General features: G+C 42.6%; 1 protein-coding gene across 8 annotated transcripts in view; it reads right to left on the bottom strand.

Annotated features, from left to right (window-relative positions):
- Positions 1 to 18,433, bottom strand: part of BIN1 (bridging integrator 1) — a 288,905-nt gene that overhangs the window by 56,708 nt on the left and 213,764 nt on the right. For 4 of the 8 annotated variants that reach the window (XM_029605136.1, XM_029605139.1, XM_029605141.1 and 1 more), the window contains exons 6-11: positions 17,327 to 17,434; positions 12,978 to 13,070; positions 10,082 to 10,167; positions 8,931 to 9,006; positions 2,989 to 3,080; positions 746 to 790 (exon numbers count right to left, since the gene is read on the bottom strand). In XM_029605136.1, the coding sequence (XP_029460996.1) occupies positions 746 to 790; positions 2,989 to 3,080; positions 8,931 to 9,006; positions 10,082 to 10,167; positions 12,978 to 13,070; positions 17,327 to 17,434 (500 nt within the window). The remainder of the gene's footprint in view (positions 1 to 745; positions 791 to 2,988; positions 3,081 to 8,930; positions 9,007 to 10,081; positions 10,168 to 12,977; positions 13,071 to 17,326; positions 17,435 to 18,433) is intronic. The other 4 variants (XM_029605137.1, XM_029605143.1, XM_029605138.1 and 1 more) reach the window with 3 other exon arrangements.

Here is an 18,433-nt window from a genome sequence, read left to right as displayed (position 1 = left end):
TCTGGTACTGCTCCAGACAGGAGGCAGTCCCAGACACAGCAAGACCATGGCCATCATGACATATGAAGCCAGCCTAGGGCAGTAGGGTCTCCCCTTGGGTTTATTTGTGCACAGGTCTTCCAAGTGACCTGGACTGGCTACTAGCAGAGACATGATGTCTGGTTCAGTGGACCACTGGTCTGACCCAGCATGGCACCTCTTAGGTTAGTGTGGTTCCACGTGTCCTAGAAATATCAGGCTAACCCAGTACAGAGTCCTTGCCACCCCAGCTCAGCAGAGTCTGTTTCTACCTCGCCCCCTGCTTTCCCAAACTAGGGCTCAGTCTGATCATCTCACGTGTTCTGTGGGGCCCCTACATGCACTGGCTCCAGAGTCCATGGAAAAGAATTTAACTAACACCCAGAGAACAAGGCTCCAGATGGACAATTAAAGTTTAATTCGTTATCGAAACCGCAGAGCTCAGCTATTCAATCCCATATCAATACATGGGTATTATTGAAGTTCAGTATGGAAGAGTTTAGATGGGCCACCAAAACACAACTGGAGGTTTTGAAGAAATACAAGGGGCAAAAAAAAAAAAAAAAAAGGTATATTCAAATCAGTTAAGCAAACACACGGGTTATTTTTGTTAGAGCTTGCAGAGCTCACTTGGTCATGCAGAAAGCTATGCGTTCCAGTCACTGCTGTTTCAGAGGCTCGGTTAATGGGATGGCACGCCATGCCACCATGCAGCCTGCGGTGCTACCTGCTCTTCTTTATCCGCAGCCTGGAGAACAGATTGGTTTTCTTTCTGTTGGGTACGGGGGAGGGGGGTTAGAAATCCTGAATAAGGAACATGAGCTTGAATTTATAATGCAACAGGATCAGACTAGCTGGAAAGTCTTCCGGGTCCTTGACTGCTGTCATAGTCTGCACTTCTGTGACCCTTCTTGCCGCACCAACGTAATGCTGCAAGATCACACCACGAACCTGTGGCGCCCAACTGCTGAGCAGACCATCTACCCCCACCCTAATCCGTTCAAGTATCAAATACGTTGACAAAATGTCTACTCGGTAGATCCAATTATAAACCTAAAATATATTCAGAGTTGGTTCTTCCATTAGGCATAGCGGGCAATTGCCTAGCACACAGCAATATTGAGGGAAGCACTGGGGGCTTCTTTGCATGAGCATGCAGGACTCTGCTGGATGACTCTTGGTCAGACCCTGAATCTCAGGCAGCAAAGAGCCTGAAGCAGATAAAGCAGAGCAGATGAAGGAAGAGCCATTCTGCTCCCTAACCCAGTACGAGCAGACTTCCCTTTGAATTGCTCCTTCTGAATGTTTTTTTTAGGTGCTTTTAAGGCTGGGTGATTTTCAAAAAGCTCTTTTACCTGGCTAACTTGCTATAAAATAATGCAAACAGCTTTTGAAAATGGTCCCGTCCCCCCCTAAGTTTTACAGGATTCTTCTGGGAGGGCTTGTCAAGATTGTTAATTATTTAAAAAAACCACAGAGAAGGGAGTAGCCTAAGGGTCTGAAAGGTAATGGGGTGGAGGGCAGATGTGGGGGGGGCCCTGGATACATTTCCCCATTTCTTACTGAATAGTAGGAACCCATAGGCAGAAAGTGCCCAATACCTCAGCAATCTTCATTTTCTTACAAATACTTTTACCTCCAACACACTGGTGGTTTATGCTGCACTGGAATTAGTAGGCACGGTTCCTGCAGGAGACATTCTTTACCAGTGCATTAAGCAGCAGTAAGACCCTTAACTGACTGCCTGCCCCCCTCCCCCCCATTGCATCAAAAGAGACCTAAATGTCATCTTGATTTTTCTACCATCTTTCATCCCAACACGATGTTCAAGGACATCAGAAACGTTACACCTGCCTCACTGCTGAGAAGGATGCATGGTCTGGTAGCAGGTTCTTGAACCAAGACGTCATGAAAACTTCCATGGATCAGTAAAAAGGTACATTAAAACACAAGGAGACAAAGACTTGTTCCTGATCAGAGAGAGAGAGAGTCATTCACAGAGAGGAGACAGTCTCTCAGCAAGAGAGAAATTAATTAAACTAGGTTAGGTGAAGTAAGAACATGGCCCATCACCAGCAATCAATCAACTGCTTGGTTTCCTACTGCTGGCTTGCAGGAAGCTTGTCTTGCTGTTTTGTTTCTTAAATAGCTAATATTAGTTATCAGTAAATGTTTTCATGGATTTTCTAGTTCCAGGAAAAAAAAAATCCCAAAACTTTGATCATTGTAGTTCGTTGTCTTGAAGTTCTGCAGAATAGCTTTTCTGTCTTATGAATGACTTGTCGGACCCAACCTAATCAATGTTTTTACATCTTTCCTCTCAAAATGGTAGAGCTAGGATCAAAAGAATGCACGCTATCAGCAGAAATCACACTCCGAGCCATTTACAAAGATGCACTTCCCTGGCTGTCGATTGTGGGAGTTCTTTTTCAAAGCAGGAGTAGCGCACAAGAGGTCCATTTTCAAAAAGAAGCCCATCGAATCTACCTGCACATATTTGCACCTGCTAAATCATCTGCACACATTTTTAACCAAAAATGGACATACTATTTGGATTTTAAAATTCATGCAAGTTAGTAAGTCCACAATTCTGTCTCTCCCCTACTTCCAGGAATGCCTTATGCCTTCGCTCAGTCCAGGTGAACTAAAAAAAAACCACACGTAACATTTAACCTGCTTATCAGGCGGGCATTTTTCTAAGGGACCAGTTTTGCATGTGAAACTTTTACCTGCAGATTACCCTCCCTATGTCTCAATACTTATACACACAAATAAGAATACCCAAACCTCCCTGCTCCTAACCACATCCCCAACTCCTGAACTCCAAAAAGAATGGAAGTTTAGGAAGAGAAGGAAAGAAATGGGAAAAATAGGACACAAGTTTGTAAAAGTCAAGATTCCATCTACAGCCACTCCCAGCTCCCCCATGTGACTCTGCATCATCCTGAGGCTCTCAATCCATGGACTAACCTGGGCTGTGCTTTGATAGGGAAGGCATTGGATGCCGGGCTTCCATGCTGCTTTTCTAGATTCACCATGACATCATTCAGGTTCTGATTGATCTAGACAGAAGGAAAAATCCATGAGCATGCACTCAGTCACCAACACTTCTATTGCTTACTTCGAGATATGGGTCCCTCAGCCTGGTCCATACATTGATGAAACCATAGCAACTCTGATCCCACTACCAAATAAGAGATGAACTGCCGGAGACAAGTCTGTCAAGGGGTACAGGCGCCATCATAAGCCAGACGAGCAAAGCTGGAGGCAACTAGAGCGCCAAACCAGGAATCATTCCTTATCTGATTACAGATCCAATTTATCTATAATTCATATAATGTAATCGGTCAGACTACCATTTCTCTCTGTCTACATGGATTTCTGTAAAATCTCTCATCGTCAAATGATCTGAAGTCAGTTACTTTGATGCTGTAACTTAAAGTCAACACTGATGTAGATTGACGAGTAATGCCTTGTGGGTCTCTGCTGCTGTACCCATGGTACTGAACTGAAAGCAAACCACAGTTCCTTATGGATCTCTGATGCTATTTTTTTTTGTTTGTTTCTTTTAAAGCCTCAGCATTAAAGGAATCCATCGGTCTTTGAAACTTCAGTCTCTTCAACAGAATGCAACTTTTCCTAATGCTGAGTTAGTTACAAACAAATAAGCTAAGCAGTTGGGTATGCAGAATACCTTTAGAAGGCTAGCTGACGCTTATAGCTGCAAACTTTCCATCAGGGCCATCTTTCAGCTGTGGCAAAATGGTGAAAGTCACATCGGACCTTACAGCAGTCGCAGCACCTATGCAGTCTTAAAGAGAGTGACCAATGTGGGGTCACTAGCGAGTGGAAAAGGAGGAGAGACAAAGTCATCACTTTGGGACCACCGTCCTTGACAGGAAGTAGCAGAAGTTTTGCCTCTCTTCCCTGTTGCAGCTGCTTATCATCTCAACACCAAGTGTGTGAGAGAAAAGTCAACTCCAGCAGGCAAGCCACGGGACTGCAGCGGCTAACTAAACCTGCTGCTTCCCTGCAACTGATTGTCTCATTCTTCTCCAAGGAACCATTTAGGCACAAGAGGTAGGAGATACAGCTCCTGGGGCTGATGCTACTGGGAGAGAAGAGAACTGGAAGGGAGATATGGTGGTGAGAGGCATGCAAGTGGTCAGGAAAGAAAGGGAAGGGGCGAGCAAAGGGGGAAGGAAAAGAGTGGCGAGGAAGAGGAGAGAGAGCCTTTAGCAAGGGGAGATAGAGGGACGAGCAAAGGTGGAGGGAGAAAGTTTAGCAGAGAGAGGGAGAAGGGTAGACATATCTGGCATGGTAAAGAACCAGGCCCTGTTTCAGCCTAGAGTTAACTCTGCTTTCAGGATAACTGAGTTCTCATCTTCTGTTCAGTGGGAAATAATTAACAGTTCCGTTGCCTTGCTGTTTTCTGTATTGTTGCTATATTGTTTCTCTTGGATTCAAACATTAGATGAGGGATCAAAAAATTTACTTTTACCTTGGCTTTAGAGGTTTTGTCCTTTACAAGTATTTGGACTCCCTGAAAGTGATGCATGAATGGGCAGTCGCTTGTGCTGCAGCTTGGACGATGACCGCTACTCTCCACAAGTTTCTCCTTTGTGTGCGCCCGCTACCCTTGTGTCCAACACGCAATAAAATCTTTGGAGATTATAAATTATTTCAAGAACAGTGGTGTTCTTAGAAGGACATGTTCCTCTCAACAGATTCCTTCTGTTCCACGGGATCAGCTCATTTCCCGGCTGAACAAAAAGCCCTGGATAAGCAGTTCCTTGTGGCACACGCGCTTACACGGTTCACATACCGTATATGCTTCTCTCGGACCTGCATGTCGTCATTCATTTAGTTAGCTCAATTCATAGCCAGCCTGTTCACAAAAAAAAGGTGTTCAAGGCAGGGAGGAACGTCGACACCAGTCTCTGAAGAACCGTGACCGAGAGTGGAATCCAGGAAACTAAATTGGTTGAACGGTGATGAATTCCATGCACAAGCTGAGACCCTGGAGCAATATGTGTCCACTTTAGTTTTACTGAGCACATATTTGTGTAACCCTATGGCACAGAACTGTGGGAAGTTTAAACAAATGACAGCAACACTTGAAGGAGATGTACCAGCAAAAAAAAAATCAATATGGCCATTACTCAATGGGAGCTGGTTGGAAAGATTATAAGAGGCAATTTTCAATAACCTGTAGGGTTACACAGTTTACGCAGACCTTATTTATTAATTTAAAAACATTTCTGGTCTGCCATTTCCAATGCACTTGGATTTCAATATGGCACACATAATTAAAAGTACATATAAAGATACCCATCTACAGACTTGGTTCCAGGGCTATGATCTGGCTACTTTAATTCAGATACCACCCTCCTCAGTACCTAGCGAACTTAGGAATTACATGATTTTGGAATCTGGAAGACTAGCATGGAAATTTGTGTGCAAGCTCTTCGGGCTAAGGTCCACACTTACCCCCTTATTAACCATTCAGGGAAACCCCCAATTTGCTCCCGGATCAGATTCAGCAATATTTCGTCAATGGGCACAGAAGGGGTTAGTTACCATCAGTCAGATTCTCACGCACTCACCAGCGGCTCTATACACTTTTCAGGAATTACAGAATAGGTACCAATTATCCAGCAGAGACTTTTATGCTTATTTGCAACTTAGACATTATGTGATTACTTGGAATTTGCATACTTTCCCTGAAAATCACCTTACCAAGTTAGCAAGCATTTTCTCAAATACACGCTTAGGTAAGATATCTTGTTCGCACTATGCTAAAATGTTTAGGGACAATATACCAAATAAACTTTATTCGGAGATTGTAGCACGATGGGCACACTATCCACAATTTGACCTCTCAGAACATGATGTTAAACAATACATACGACACATTCACAAGGTGTCTGTTAATGCAAACCATAGAGAATTACTATTTAAATTCATTTGGCAACTTTACTACGATCCTGCCACTGCTTTTAAGATGAAAATATGTCAATCAGCACTTTGTCTTAAATGTAAAATATCTGGGGGAGATTACCTCCACTGTTTTTGGTATTGTCCAGTGATATGTTCCTTCTGGTCAAAAGTTATAGCTTTATGTTCTACTCTGTATCCTCACTCTATTTCGGCAGACCCCAAGTTATGGTTGTTGGGGCAGTTTGTGGTGGACCACTCAAGATCTGGAAATTCACAAAAACTATTTCTGTGCAAGGCTGCCCTGTTAGCTAAACAGACTATACTATCCCAATGGCTATCTGAGAAAGCCCCGGAATTTCAACACTGGACTAACAAGATGTTGAAAATGGCTATTTTCGAAAGCAAGACAATTAACCCAGCTCATGGACTTCGTTGGAAAATCACAAGGGAGATATGGACCCCATATATACAAAGCCATACCACGGAGATTCAACAAATGTTTAGGACTTTCTTGGCCTAACTGCTAAGCTACAAAGAAGTAGGTACTAACCACAGTCTAATGTAAATGATAGAGCGTACTCCTATCTCTATATCTATCTTTTTACTTGTTTCTTCCTGTTTACCACTATGTTACCATTTGCTCACTGCTGTACTTTGAGGGGGTACACGTGCAGAGGCAATATCACACTGTAACAGATCATAGTATAAATAACTGGAATTTAAAGACAGTCGCAATACAGTCTACATAGAGTCTAAATACAGTTTAAATAGAGTCATAAACATAGCCTATAAAACAGACTAGCAACATACCAGCAGGACGGGGTGGGAGGGGAGGGATAGCTAAATGAAGGGGGAAGAGGGGAAGGGTAAAATAAAAATAAAAAAAAAAAAAAAAAAAAAAAGAAGTTGGCTCAGAGAAGGTTCAGCTTTCACATTGGGCTGGCAACACTTAATGACTCTTTTCTGTAATTCAATGCCTCTCTAAAATAGTTTGTTATGCTACTGTTACTGTTTATACAATACGCACATTAAACTATGTATGCATTTCAACTTAATAAAAAAGACATTAGAAAAAAAAAAAAAAAAAAGTACATATAAAGACAAACAACCAGACCTTGCAGCTGAATTGCTTACAAGCACACGCGTACATTATGACTTGGTATTTGTGCAGGTGGCTGAGCTGGGGGAGGAGGGGGGTGTAGAAACACAGTTTTCCTCTGCCGACTGAAACCCACAGATGGGACTGCCTCTTTAGGCCAATTAGAAGTATGCACTGGGAAAGGCCTACACAGACCTTTAATCACTGGGAGATACAACCAGGACAATCGGCCCAAGGAATGCCTTACAAAATTGTCCTTGTTATGGGGGTCATTTTCAAAAGAATGCAGGCAGATGCAAAGTCTTCAGGTCCTTTTACTCACGGATTTCACTTCTCACTGAGGTCGCACAAATACGCTTTCTCTTTGAAAGCTGCCCAAAGCAAGATGTACCCGCAGAGATTTGCACCAGCTTTTTTCTGCAGGTACTTTTTCTGGCAAAAAATGCCACTCCACTGGCCTAACCTCACCCTGGGAACACCTCCACAAAAATGCTGGTCAGTGTTGGTACTTTTATCTGCAATCAGGATGGCCAGTTTTCAAAAAGCCCTTTTACCTGGTTAAACATCCATTTACACAGGTAACTGACTTTTGAAGACTTGCCCTCCCTGTGTGATAGTATGATTGGAGGATTATAACACTTAAACTCTTATGAAGTGTTGGCCAAAGGAATGTCACCTATCATTCAGGCAGATTCAGTAAAAGTTGTGGGAGAGCAGGCGAGCACCCGCTCTCCTGTGCGCGTGATTCAGTATTTAAATGAGGGCCCATGGTAAAAAGAGGCGCTAGGGACCCTAGTGCGTCCCTAGCACCACTTTTTTGACAGGAGCGGCGGCTGAATAAAGGGTAAAGCTAGCGTGTCGAAAACGCGCGTCCAAACGCGGGTTAACAGTGCGCTCCACCGGAGCGCACTGTACTCGGCCTGATTATCATTAGCAGGTCCTACACCGTGGAACACAATGCCGCTAGAGGTCAGATTACAAAAAGACCTCAAAACCTTCAAAAAAAAGTTTAAAAACCTGGCTTTTTAAACAAGCTTTTTACAAAGAGAAAGGAGAATAGAAAGTATACAGGATCAGGCAGAAGATCACCAGCACACAGCACCGTTGTAGTAACTTACTAGTTTCTCTCACGGCTAACTTAATAGAATTAAACAGAGCACGAGAATTATACCTGTAAATAAGTAACTTACATGTATATATGGTCAAGATTTACCTCATTCAACAAATAACATTTTTTACGACATGATGTAACCGTATCTACTGGCACTTCTTAGAATGTACTACCGTATACATTTACCAATTTTAATTTATGTGCCTGTATATAACCCGTTGTGATGGTATATAACTTAATGACAGTATAGAAAAGATTTTAAATAAATAAATCAATCACTGATGTGCAACATGAACAAAGACCATGGAAATCACAGGCACAAGTTGTGGGTTGTTTATGGATGAAAATAAAAGCATGCCAATTGCTGTAAATTTCACTCTGCTGAAGGTACCTTGAGATTTAAAGATTAATGTTAGCATTATATAAATCACAACAACAATAATATGAATCAGAGTTTGATAAATCATAAATGTGCTTGTCCTTTTTACACAAAACAGATTTCCTGAATTTGATCATTGATGCACAGCTTGTGGATTTTTGGCTTTTGTTACTACAGGTGCACTGTGTTCATCTTAGTTCATAAATTCCCAGGGCACTCATTTATTTTCCTTTGTATGAAAATGTGCAAATCCATGTATTGCAGTTTTGCTGGTGATATACCAGCAGAGCAGAAGTGGATTCAAATCAACAATCAACTCTTCAGGAAGCAAACTGCGGGAACTTTCCATGCTTCAGCTGAAGGGAATGATGCCTCACACTTACCTTACCCATTTCCTTATGGAAATTCTCTTCTAGCACTGCTATACTCTGGAATGTGTTGACATAGAACCCAACACGGCTGCCAAATGAAGAGATACAGCAGGCGTTAAGTCACAGGTGAACAGAAGAATCAGAATGCTGTGTCCGCATTGTCCGTCTTGTGCTATCTACCACAAATCAAACCATTTCTACTCAAAACAGCGAGTACATATGTACATGGTACTTACACCAAACTAAAAAAAGATTAGACTCACCCATACTAGTTGCTGAATTATCTAAGAATCACCCATTAGCACAGCCTTTCAGGCTTACAAAAGTTGATAGTGTTGACATGGCCTAAAAGGACACTTAGCTCTTATGTAATCGCATTCTTACATGCTTGTTTCTGTTATAATGTAAACCAAAATGATATGTAACTTTGCTACATGAATTTCAGTATATAAAAATGTTAAATAAATAAATATAGTGCTATATATTCTTTCAATATGTAAGAAATATGTTCCTTCCATACCCACAGGATATTGCCCACCATAATCTATCATTTGCTTCCTCATAGCGTTCCATCCCCCTTCAGTGTCACCTTAGCGGTTAGAAGGTAGACTGGCTGGCTACAGGATGGTTAGGTGAGCATCATGGAGATAACCCAACAAAATTCAAATAATGCAGAGTACTGTTATCATTCAGAAGACCCCCCACCCAAGTACTTTTACAATTCCTCGGTCACTGCTCCCCACGGAGATATGAAGCAATGCATATGTCTGTTGGCACACAGTTGTCTACTTCTATGAAGCCTGAGCAGCTTCATGTGGCATAACATTGCAGGAAAAACTCCACATACAGAGACCTCTTTTGGGCTGGTTGGCAAAGTTTGAATCTTTAGGGCTGCTGTTTTAGTACCAAGGGAGCAGCCATATCCTATCAGGATCTGTGGGATTCGACTTGCATGCTAAGCTGCTGCAGGAGATATAAAGTTGCAGACAGTACCAATTACATGCTCATAACAGAATCACAAAGTGAACAGATTTAGTAAAACCAGTCAAAAAAGCACAGAATCTCTCCTCAAGAGTAACTGCACTTTTAAGAACTGTCTCCAACATGTAACATTATTTCACCCTTCACAAACAAACTGTTCTCAGTCTCCCATTCCCATTTACCTATTCCATAGCGAGGGCAGCTCCTCTTGTAGATCAGCATTCATTTCTTCAAACACTTTCTGGGTTTTTAATAACTCTTCCTCCGCCTTAAAATCAGACACAGCAGAATGTTATCACCCATACGGAGCAGAGAGGTTACAGCACAGGCCCTCCAACAGAGCTCCACTTTTTATCTCCTTACCAACGTATGTTTTCTGGCACACTAGCCCCCACTTCTCTTATTCAGATTTTGGCAATGGGTGTGTACCTAGTGGGAGGCAGTTATTCACCAGAAGGGGCCCAAACTAGTATCTGATGGTCTAAGTTGGTCCTTTCTTTCCTATTTCATTTATTCCTTGCAGGACAGGCGTCCAGTAAAGTGTCTGAATCAGCCCTGAAGATGGAAGTATTTAAGGAAAACCGTAAAACTTTCTGCAAGCAGCAGACGCTTATGAAGAACAGCACGTTCCACACTTGACCCCAAGCAGTACTTCTGATGAGTTTTTCATGCCACACTGTTAGGGGCAGACATGGTCTCTGGGCTGCCCTGTCATCAGCTGTGTCTGTGGGAGAGTTAAGTTGCTCTGAAACTGCTGCATGCTAAGCCTTTTTTGTAACAGGACTTGGAGGTGTCCCAAGTATCTTGTCAGAAAGAAGAGGTATTCACCTTTAGCAAAAAAGTTCTCTGAAGGTCAAAACATTTTCTTTCCCTCTCCCAAGTGCCTCAAGATCATTTTCATATCCTGGCATTTAACTCCATGACAACAGCATGATAGGGCTTGCCAAAAGCACTACTCTGATCAGGAGATGCTTACGACTATGGCTGGATGAGAACAGGCTCATATTGGAGTCAAATTCTATCAGACTGGCTCAATCCACACAATCCCAGTTACAATCCCAGTTACAGTCAAGTCAACCCAATCCCATCTCAAAGCTTGATCATAGAAACAGAAAACGTCCGGATGGCCTAAGTCTGCCTATCTGCCCAACTAATTTAGCTTTGGTAAACTATGTGAGCTGGGATGAGAGTGACTAATTCAGATATTCTCTGATATTTTATTGATGTAAGACTCCTACCAAAAAAGTCATGTCAGGTAAAGGAAGACACATGAACCAGAAGAGACCTTCCTGCCACCCACTACCTGCTGAATCTAGCAAAATCAAAACAGCTGGCTCTTAAAAATTCAAGTCAAGCCAAATCTGGCAAATCCAAGTGTAGCATAAAAAAAGTCTGATTCTTATTTGAACCAGATTACGACCGACTGGAAAATGCAAGGATGTGATAGGAAGAAGTGCTCATTTCCCTACTCTGGTCTTGGGGTGACACCACTTAATGTAAAGGTTTGAGATATGTCCTTGCCTTAACAGTACTGACAGCCCTGGCCAGCCCTCCACAACCCACTCCCAATGAGGAACGTCCACCCCCACCCCACATGCACCGGACAAGCATCAAGGAATCACATTGTTAGCCATCTGTCACAAACATAACAGGAAGGCAGGCACAAGCAGCTGTTTACATTAAAAGGGGAAATGTCACATGTATACAGTGCATATATTTAACAAAAGTCAGATTTTTCAGCAAAGTATATGTAATCTTGGCTCTCAGTTGTTTTCCTGTCCCAGATCTGTAAATTATGAAATTTTCTGATCAATACACACAAAGTGCAACCCCTCCCAAGAAAACGGAATATATGTAATGGAGCGTCGGATTCATTTTCTGCTCCTCGTTGCTCCCATCTTCTTCTACAACATCCCCCACTCTGCTTTCCATTCATGCCAAAATTTCTAGGCTCCAGAATTTAAGCACAACATGGAAAACAAGTTTGCAGGACTGAGATTTAAGACAGCCAAATGTCTTTCCGATCAAGTCATTTGTTGAAATCTACTTCCCCCCTCCCTTCCCCCTTTCTACCATTTTGGAAGCATGAGAAACACAAAGCCACATGCAGGGTGTTTGTCTATGCAAGGTAGTGATAAGTGTGACATTCCCCCCACAAAATCCCCAGCAGCAGTGTTCACTCCAGCATCAAGGCATCGTGTTACCGCCATGTACCAGGCATCGCCACAAGTGCCCAGCAAAGCACTATACTGGCAACAAGGCATTAGGGGGTCTGAAGCCGTTATGAATATTATCACAGAAGGCCAATGTGAGCTCTCTGTTTCACTTTGTGTCTTACTGTGGCTGCAATGAGAAATCTCAGACCACACTACATGGGCCCACCCCCCCCCCCCCCCCCCCAAGGTCTCTGTCCCCAACCCCTCTAACAAAGGCTAGGGAAGACAGCAGAGAGTCCTCCAAATTAAAAAGGGAGGGAAAAGGACCCTGCCATTCTGCTTTTCAGCCACAGATTATGCTAATTAAATTACCACAATAAGAGCCCCCAGCCCTCCACATCTTTCAGCTCATACTGTTTGTGAATGTAGCAGACTTTAGAAAGTTTACATGAGGCTAAACCAACTCGAACCTCACACAAATCTTTTAAATGTTTACTGATCAAATATGTTAAAAAAAAAAAAAAAATCTCTATTCTTCCTGGCTCCCTTCTCCACCAGGGTTTCACAACCGCTTTGCAGCTCCTGGAAACTATAGACAGATGGTGAACAGCAAGTTACTCGCTCTCCACCTTGAAAACATCCAAAATCATTGAGGACAGCCAAAGTTGGCCACATGCAACATGATCCTTGTCTGCGTTTTCCGAGACAAGTCCAAACTCAGAACATGGCTCGGGTACACAGAATCCTGCTGCGGGGATGCTCGGAGAGAACACTGCTACCGAATCCTAGCACCAGCGACACTAGCAGTGCAGCACTAGAATCACACAAGCGCATGCAGAGTTGGGCGTTCGCTTAAAGCTAGGGGAAGGTTAGGGCTAAAGCTAAAGCAAGGATCTAGGTCAGGGTTAGAACCAGCAATCACCTGGTTTCGGAGCAGATTAGTTTGTGCAACAAGATGAGCCTGGAGTTTCCCTTGGCACCACTGAGGAGCAGCTTTCTCCAGCAGTGACACAGGCTGTAAGCATTGTCAAAAAGAACAAGACAACATTAGACAGAGAGAGAAAGCGTAGAAAACCTTTCCCAGTGAGAGAACTCCAAGCCAGGACCAGACAACAGGGCAAAAAGAAAGGAGAAATCAGTCAAGAGTGCCGTGAAGCATCAAGCCAAAGTATTAAATAGATTCCCACATGAACAGCATCACTGATTATGAACAGGCCAGCTGCAAAGTACAACACACAAGAATGGTTAGCTACAGCACTTCTGGGGCCCTTCCCCCAAAGGATGCATCTTTGGCAGGTACCCTTGGCTGTTCACTGGGATGCACACAACAGAGCAGGTCACACCTTGCAATGCAGTTATTAGTGGCAGTGTTTTCACAATAGAAGATCATAGTGTCAAGAGAAAGATGCACCCTTTCTGTAGTGAGCAGCGTTTCTGAAGTTTACACATCAGGCCAGCCTGGTGATCCAGTAGCTTTGACGCCCAAGTCTTTTCTGCTCCCCAGGCTGGCCGGGGCTGGAGATACAGTATTCACAGCTCCGATGGGGATGGGGGAAAGGCTACAGAGTATGGTGTATAAGCAGTTTCTAAATAGGGTTGCCAACTCTTCCATAGACCAGGACTGGACACTTGAGGACCGGGGGGATGGAGTGGGGAAATTGGTACTCCCTCATTTGCATAAATGTTAGATCCTGCTAGTGAACTGCCTAAACAGCATATCTATGTACCTGCAGAACCACTGGGAGCTGAGGGCTGTTCTGTGCACCACCTCCTCTCCCTGTGCTGTCCAATCACAGCATGGGAAAGGAGGCGGGGATACAGCACAGCTCTCCTCCGATAGGCTTCGACTTGCCTCTCTTTTCCTCTAAGAGGCTGTAGGAAAAAGGAGGATCCACCTGCAAAACTGGACATTTAGTGTCCAGTTGGTACTTGTGACTGGACACTGTACAGGACACCTGAAAACCTAGCTGTCTGGTCCAAAACTGGACAATTGGCAACCCTAATACGATAAATAAACCCACTACACAACGACCAGACTCAGGGTGCATGTGTACTGGAAGGAGCCGTGATGTGCGACTCCCTAATCAAGTCAGAGGAAATGTAAAACAGTTTCAGATGCAGCAAACAGGGGCCAAAACAAGACCAATTTCACAGTCTCGCCAGAGAATGGGCATTTCACCTTTTCCCCCTGCTACAATTGGAACCGGTGCTGGGATTTTATATCAATATATATACAGTCATATAGACAGCTGTAATAAATCTGTAGAATATCTTAAAGATTTTTTTTTCCAAAGCACACAAGGGCCAATGCAATACCATTTGCTAGTCGCTGCGCACGGCTTAACACTCGATTGGACGTGCGTTTTGGACATGCGTCCATACTCCACGATCCAATATAAAGATTAGCACATCCAAAACGCGCATCCAAATCACCACGTAGCTAGCCGTGCTCATCACATGGAAATTCATGTAGATGAGGCTCTTAGCTAATCCTCGCGATCCAATAAATTTTCTGTGCAGCCAATGCACCCTTGCAATGCAGCAAATTTTATGCCACGCTCAAGGATGCATTGAAAAAAAAAGAAAAACCCTGCTTTCTGTGATTCCTCCTAAAAGTATGGTTGATATACTAAGTAGGAGGAAATATATAAAGCAGCATTTAGTTAAAAAAAAACAAACAAATCTTTGGGAAAAAAAAAATTCTGGACGCCCAATACACACACAAGATACACGGCCCAGGCATATTTGTCTCTAGCACCTCTTTGTTAGCAGACCCCTCAATTAAATATTGGATCGCAGGCCCAGGAAAGGTGGCTGGGCGCAGGTTAGAAAAATGGGCGCTCAACAGTGAGTGCCCATTTTCTGCACACATTTATTGCATTGGCCCCACGGATATCCACAACCACTCCAAAAAATAATCTAATTATGTTAGAGTCTCTTACTAAAGGGCTCAATCGTTCCAAAAATTAGTTCAGGCAGCATTGGCTGCTTCACAATGCAGAATCATCCAGAACCAAGAAGCAAACACTCTGAGAAATCTGAAAGAATTCAAAAAGTGAGTACAAAAAAAAAAAAAAAAAAAGCTTAAGAGTATGAAGATAGTTCATCTTCCGTCTATACATCAAAGTCTTAAGAGACAGATTAAGAATAGCTGGCAAGGCGTGAAGCTAGGACTCTGTTTGGTTTTTTTTTAGAAGAGAAATGACATTTCTACAAGTTTCCACACTATTACACTAGTTCCTTTCATCTACAGAAAGATAAGTGGCGTTGATATCCATTTCTGTTGTCAGCGATTAGCACCTTTTGTTGGTTTCTATTTACTGTTACATCCCCTGGAGGAAGCCGGTGATCTGCAAAACAAAAGGTCCTTTGCAGGGGGCTTGGACTTGACTTAACTGAATAATGAGCCCTTCATTTCTGAGCTGACAGGAACACTCTTGTAAGCCTTGCACTGCTTATGGTGAAAGGAACAAAGGGGTTCTGCAGGTTTTTTCACCTTGCCTAACATTTGTCCTCGGCAGAGCCTAGTGCTCAGTGAATAAAGTTTTTTTTGCATATTAAAGGACTTTCTAACATCTGAAAGATCAGTATAGGCTGTAGATGGACTATCTTCATACTCAAGCTGTTTTTTTGTACTCACTTTTTCAATTGATACAAGACTGAATTATTTCTGATTTTTCAGAGTGTTTTTTTGGCTCAAGATGATTTACACATTATGAAGCAAACAATGCTTTCTAACAATTTTTGGAATGACCAAGACCTTTTCACTCATAGTATGAGACTAACAATTAGATTATCTTTTGGAGTGGCTGTGCATATACATATATTTGTAGAATATCTTTAAAGTAATTTTAAAGATTTATTACAGCTATCTTCGGTTGACCTATTTTTGGATAGCAAAATATTTGTTTTGTTCTTTACCCTTCAGAACTGAAAGGTACTGAAAACATAACATCAAATTTCCTGCAAAATATACAAGTTATATATAGAGCCCTCTCTTTGGGAAATTAGGAGTGGAGCATAGCACTTAGCTAGGACACTCCCTGTGTAGTTGCTGCAGTAGTGGGCTCCTGTCTGCTCAACAGCAAGTGGGACGTAAGAGTAGGATTTTGAGGAGAGAAGATCTCACTTTTTTTCTCATTTCCCAGTTTGGCCGGACCTTACACCTCTGGTTAAACAGAATAGCAAATGAGACAGCGTCTTTCTAAGTCCAAATCCTGACTTGTAAGTGTATCTCAGTTTGGGATGGTTTAAGGCATTTTGGATTTTTATTCTGGAAATTTTTCCTGGTGTCCCTAGTCCTGCTCAGGAAGGGACGCACCCAGCTCTGGGAATACTAGGAAGAGAGACACCCAATTTTTTTCCAATTCACATCCAGTGGTTGGACTGCAGTAACCTGACATTTTGGTGAATTTTTTGGAGATTTTTGGGAGCTTGTCTTTTTGGTTTCTGGAGGAAGTTCTCTGCCATCTTTCCTGCCCTGGAATGCAAAAATGCAGTTTTGTTTCTGCTGTGCTGATCTTAGAACATAAGAACTGCCATACTGGGACAGACAAAGGGTCCATCAAGCCCAGTATCCTGTTGCCAACAGCGGCCAATCCAAGTCACATGTATCTAAGTACCCAAACATTAGATAAATCACAAGCTACTATTGCTTATTAATTACCATCATAGCAGTTTATGGATTTATCCTCTAGGAATTTTAGGAGCTTATTTACTAAGATTCCCCCCCCCTCCCAAAATGACACACAATGGGTAAAAACCCTTAATAAATCAGGCCCTTAGTGAGGAAACTCCCAATGTACCCTGGGAGCTGAGTTTCCAAACCCTAGAAGGGGGGACCTCCAAGAGCCTGACAGTGGCATCTGGATTTAATATTGGAAATGGATAGCGTATGGTGCCAGCTTATCACTATTGAAGATGTCACACAGTAAACACATATCATGAGTGTTCACTCTGATTCTTTGGCACCTACATTCACCAGACTGGTGCCTAATACGATCACAGTCGCAGAAAAGGATTTCCCCCTGTGCCCTGGGTCCCTTGGAGAATCCATCCCTCAGGGCTGTGCATTACTTTGTGAGGACTTAGCCCTGAGACTAAGGGTGACCTTCATAACACAACTATGTACACAAACAGCTGGGTATTTTTGGCCCAGGGCTTCCATTGTCACATTCTTGCTACAGGTTAACTCTATGTCCTGTAATAAAACTAAGCAGGCGAGGGTTTCTGGAAGCTCACATCAGGACCCTCCTGCCTGGTGCTTCTTACCTTGGCAATTTTAGCTTCATCCTTCTTTTTCGCATTTTGGAGGGATTCGTAGTGGTGTCTCGCGCTGTCGTAATCCACGAGTTTCCGGCCCCGTTTAGCAATGCGAGACTTTTGGAGGGGGAACAGGAGAATGAAAAATATATATTTATCATTAACTCTAAAAATAAATCCTGAATTTCCAAGAAGTCACAGGTAGACCTTTGAGTTAAAAAGATTTGGCAATGTTGAAATGAGCAAATTTATCAAAAATTACACTTTTCCCAACAAATACTTGGCAGCAAATGCAGTATTTGTGAAGAACACAAATATTTTTCAAAAAACATGACAAATCGATTTTTTTTTTTTTATTGACAAGTTTATATGGTTAAGGATAGCTCAGCACGCCATGGCTTACACTTTCTAAAATGTATTTTTAAAAAACAGAATTGTAAACACAATCATAACCCTGATAGCAGACTCTGTGGATAAACACGGCCTATGGTGTGTTGGTTGCCATCACTTCAGCTGGCCTAGGGTCAGTAGAGAATGGCTGCCAGGAATGCCCTCAGATATAAACTCAAATATCTCCCTTAAATTAGGATTTATAAATTTGTAAATGATTCCGTACGATACGCATCACCTAGTTTGCCACATTACCTGAACAGGCCAATCCAGTTCTGACTTTACCCCACTACAAAGATGGATTTTACAGTTTGAATTACCCCATTGATGTCCCTAAGAGAAGCAGATCTAAAACTCCATGCATGCAATGGGGCAAAACAAGGACTGGATCAGCCTGTTTAGTTGACCTGAGGGGTGATGGCAGCTCTAATTCAAACTGAAATACCCATCTGGAAGCTGTGACACAGCAACAGTCAGACTGTCCATTCAGACAGAGTTCATTGTATTTAAGATCTGCTCAATCTAGAAGATTGGTATTTCTGATAAAGGATGCTTGAAGCATGTCTGAGGGAGGATAGAAGGTAACACAAGAGGAGGGAATGGGCTAAGGCTTTCTGCAGGACATCAGATAAGAAAAGTACAAAATAAATGGTTATTTTCCCAGACAGGATCATATAACCATGTATCAAACTCCAATAATGGACAGCCAATACATCAAGAGGGACT

Source organism: Rhinatrema bivittatum, chromosome 6 (assembly GCF_901001135.1).
Source record: "Rhinatrema bivittatum chromosome 6, aRhiBiv1.1, whole genome shotgun sequence".
Classification (NCBI taxonomy): Eukaryota; Metazoa; Chordata; class Amphibia; order Gymnophiona; family Rhinatrematidae; genus Rhinatrema; species Rhinatrema bivittatum.
This window is presented reverse-complemented; position numbering and strand designations above follow the sequence as displayed.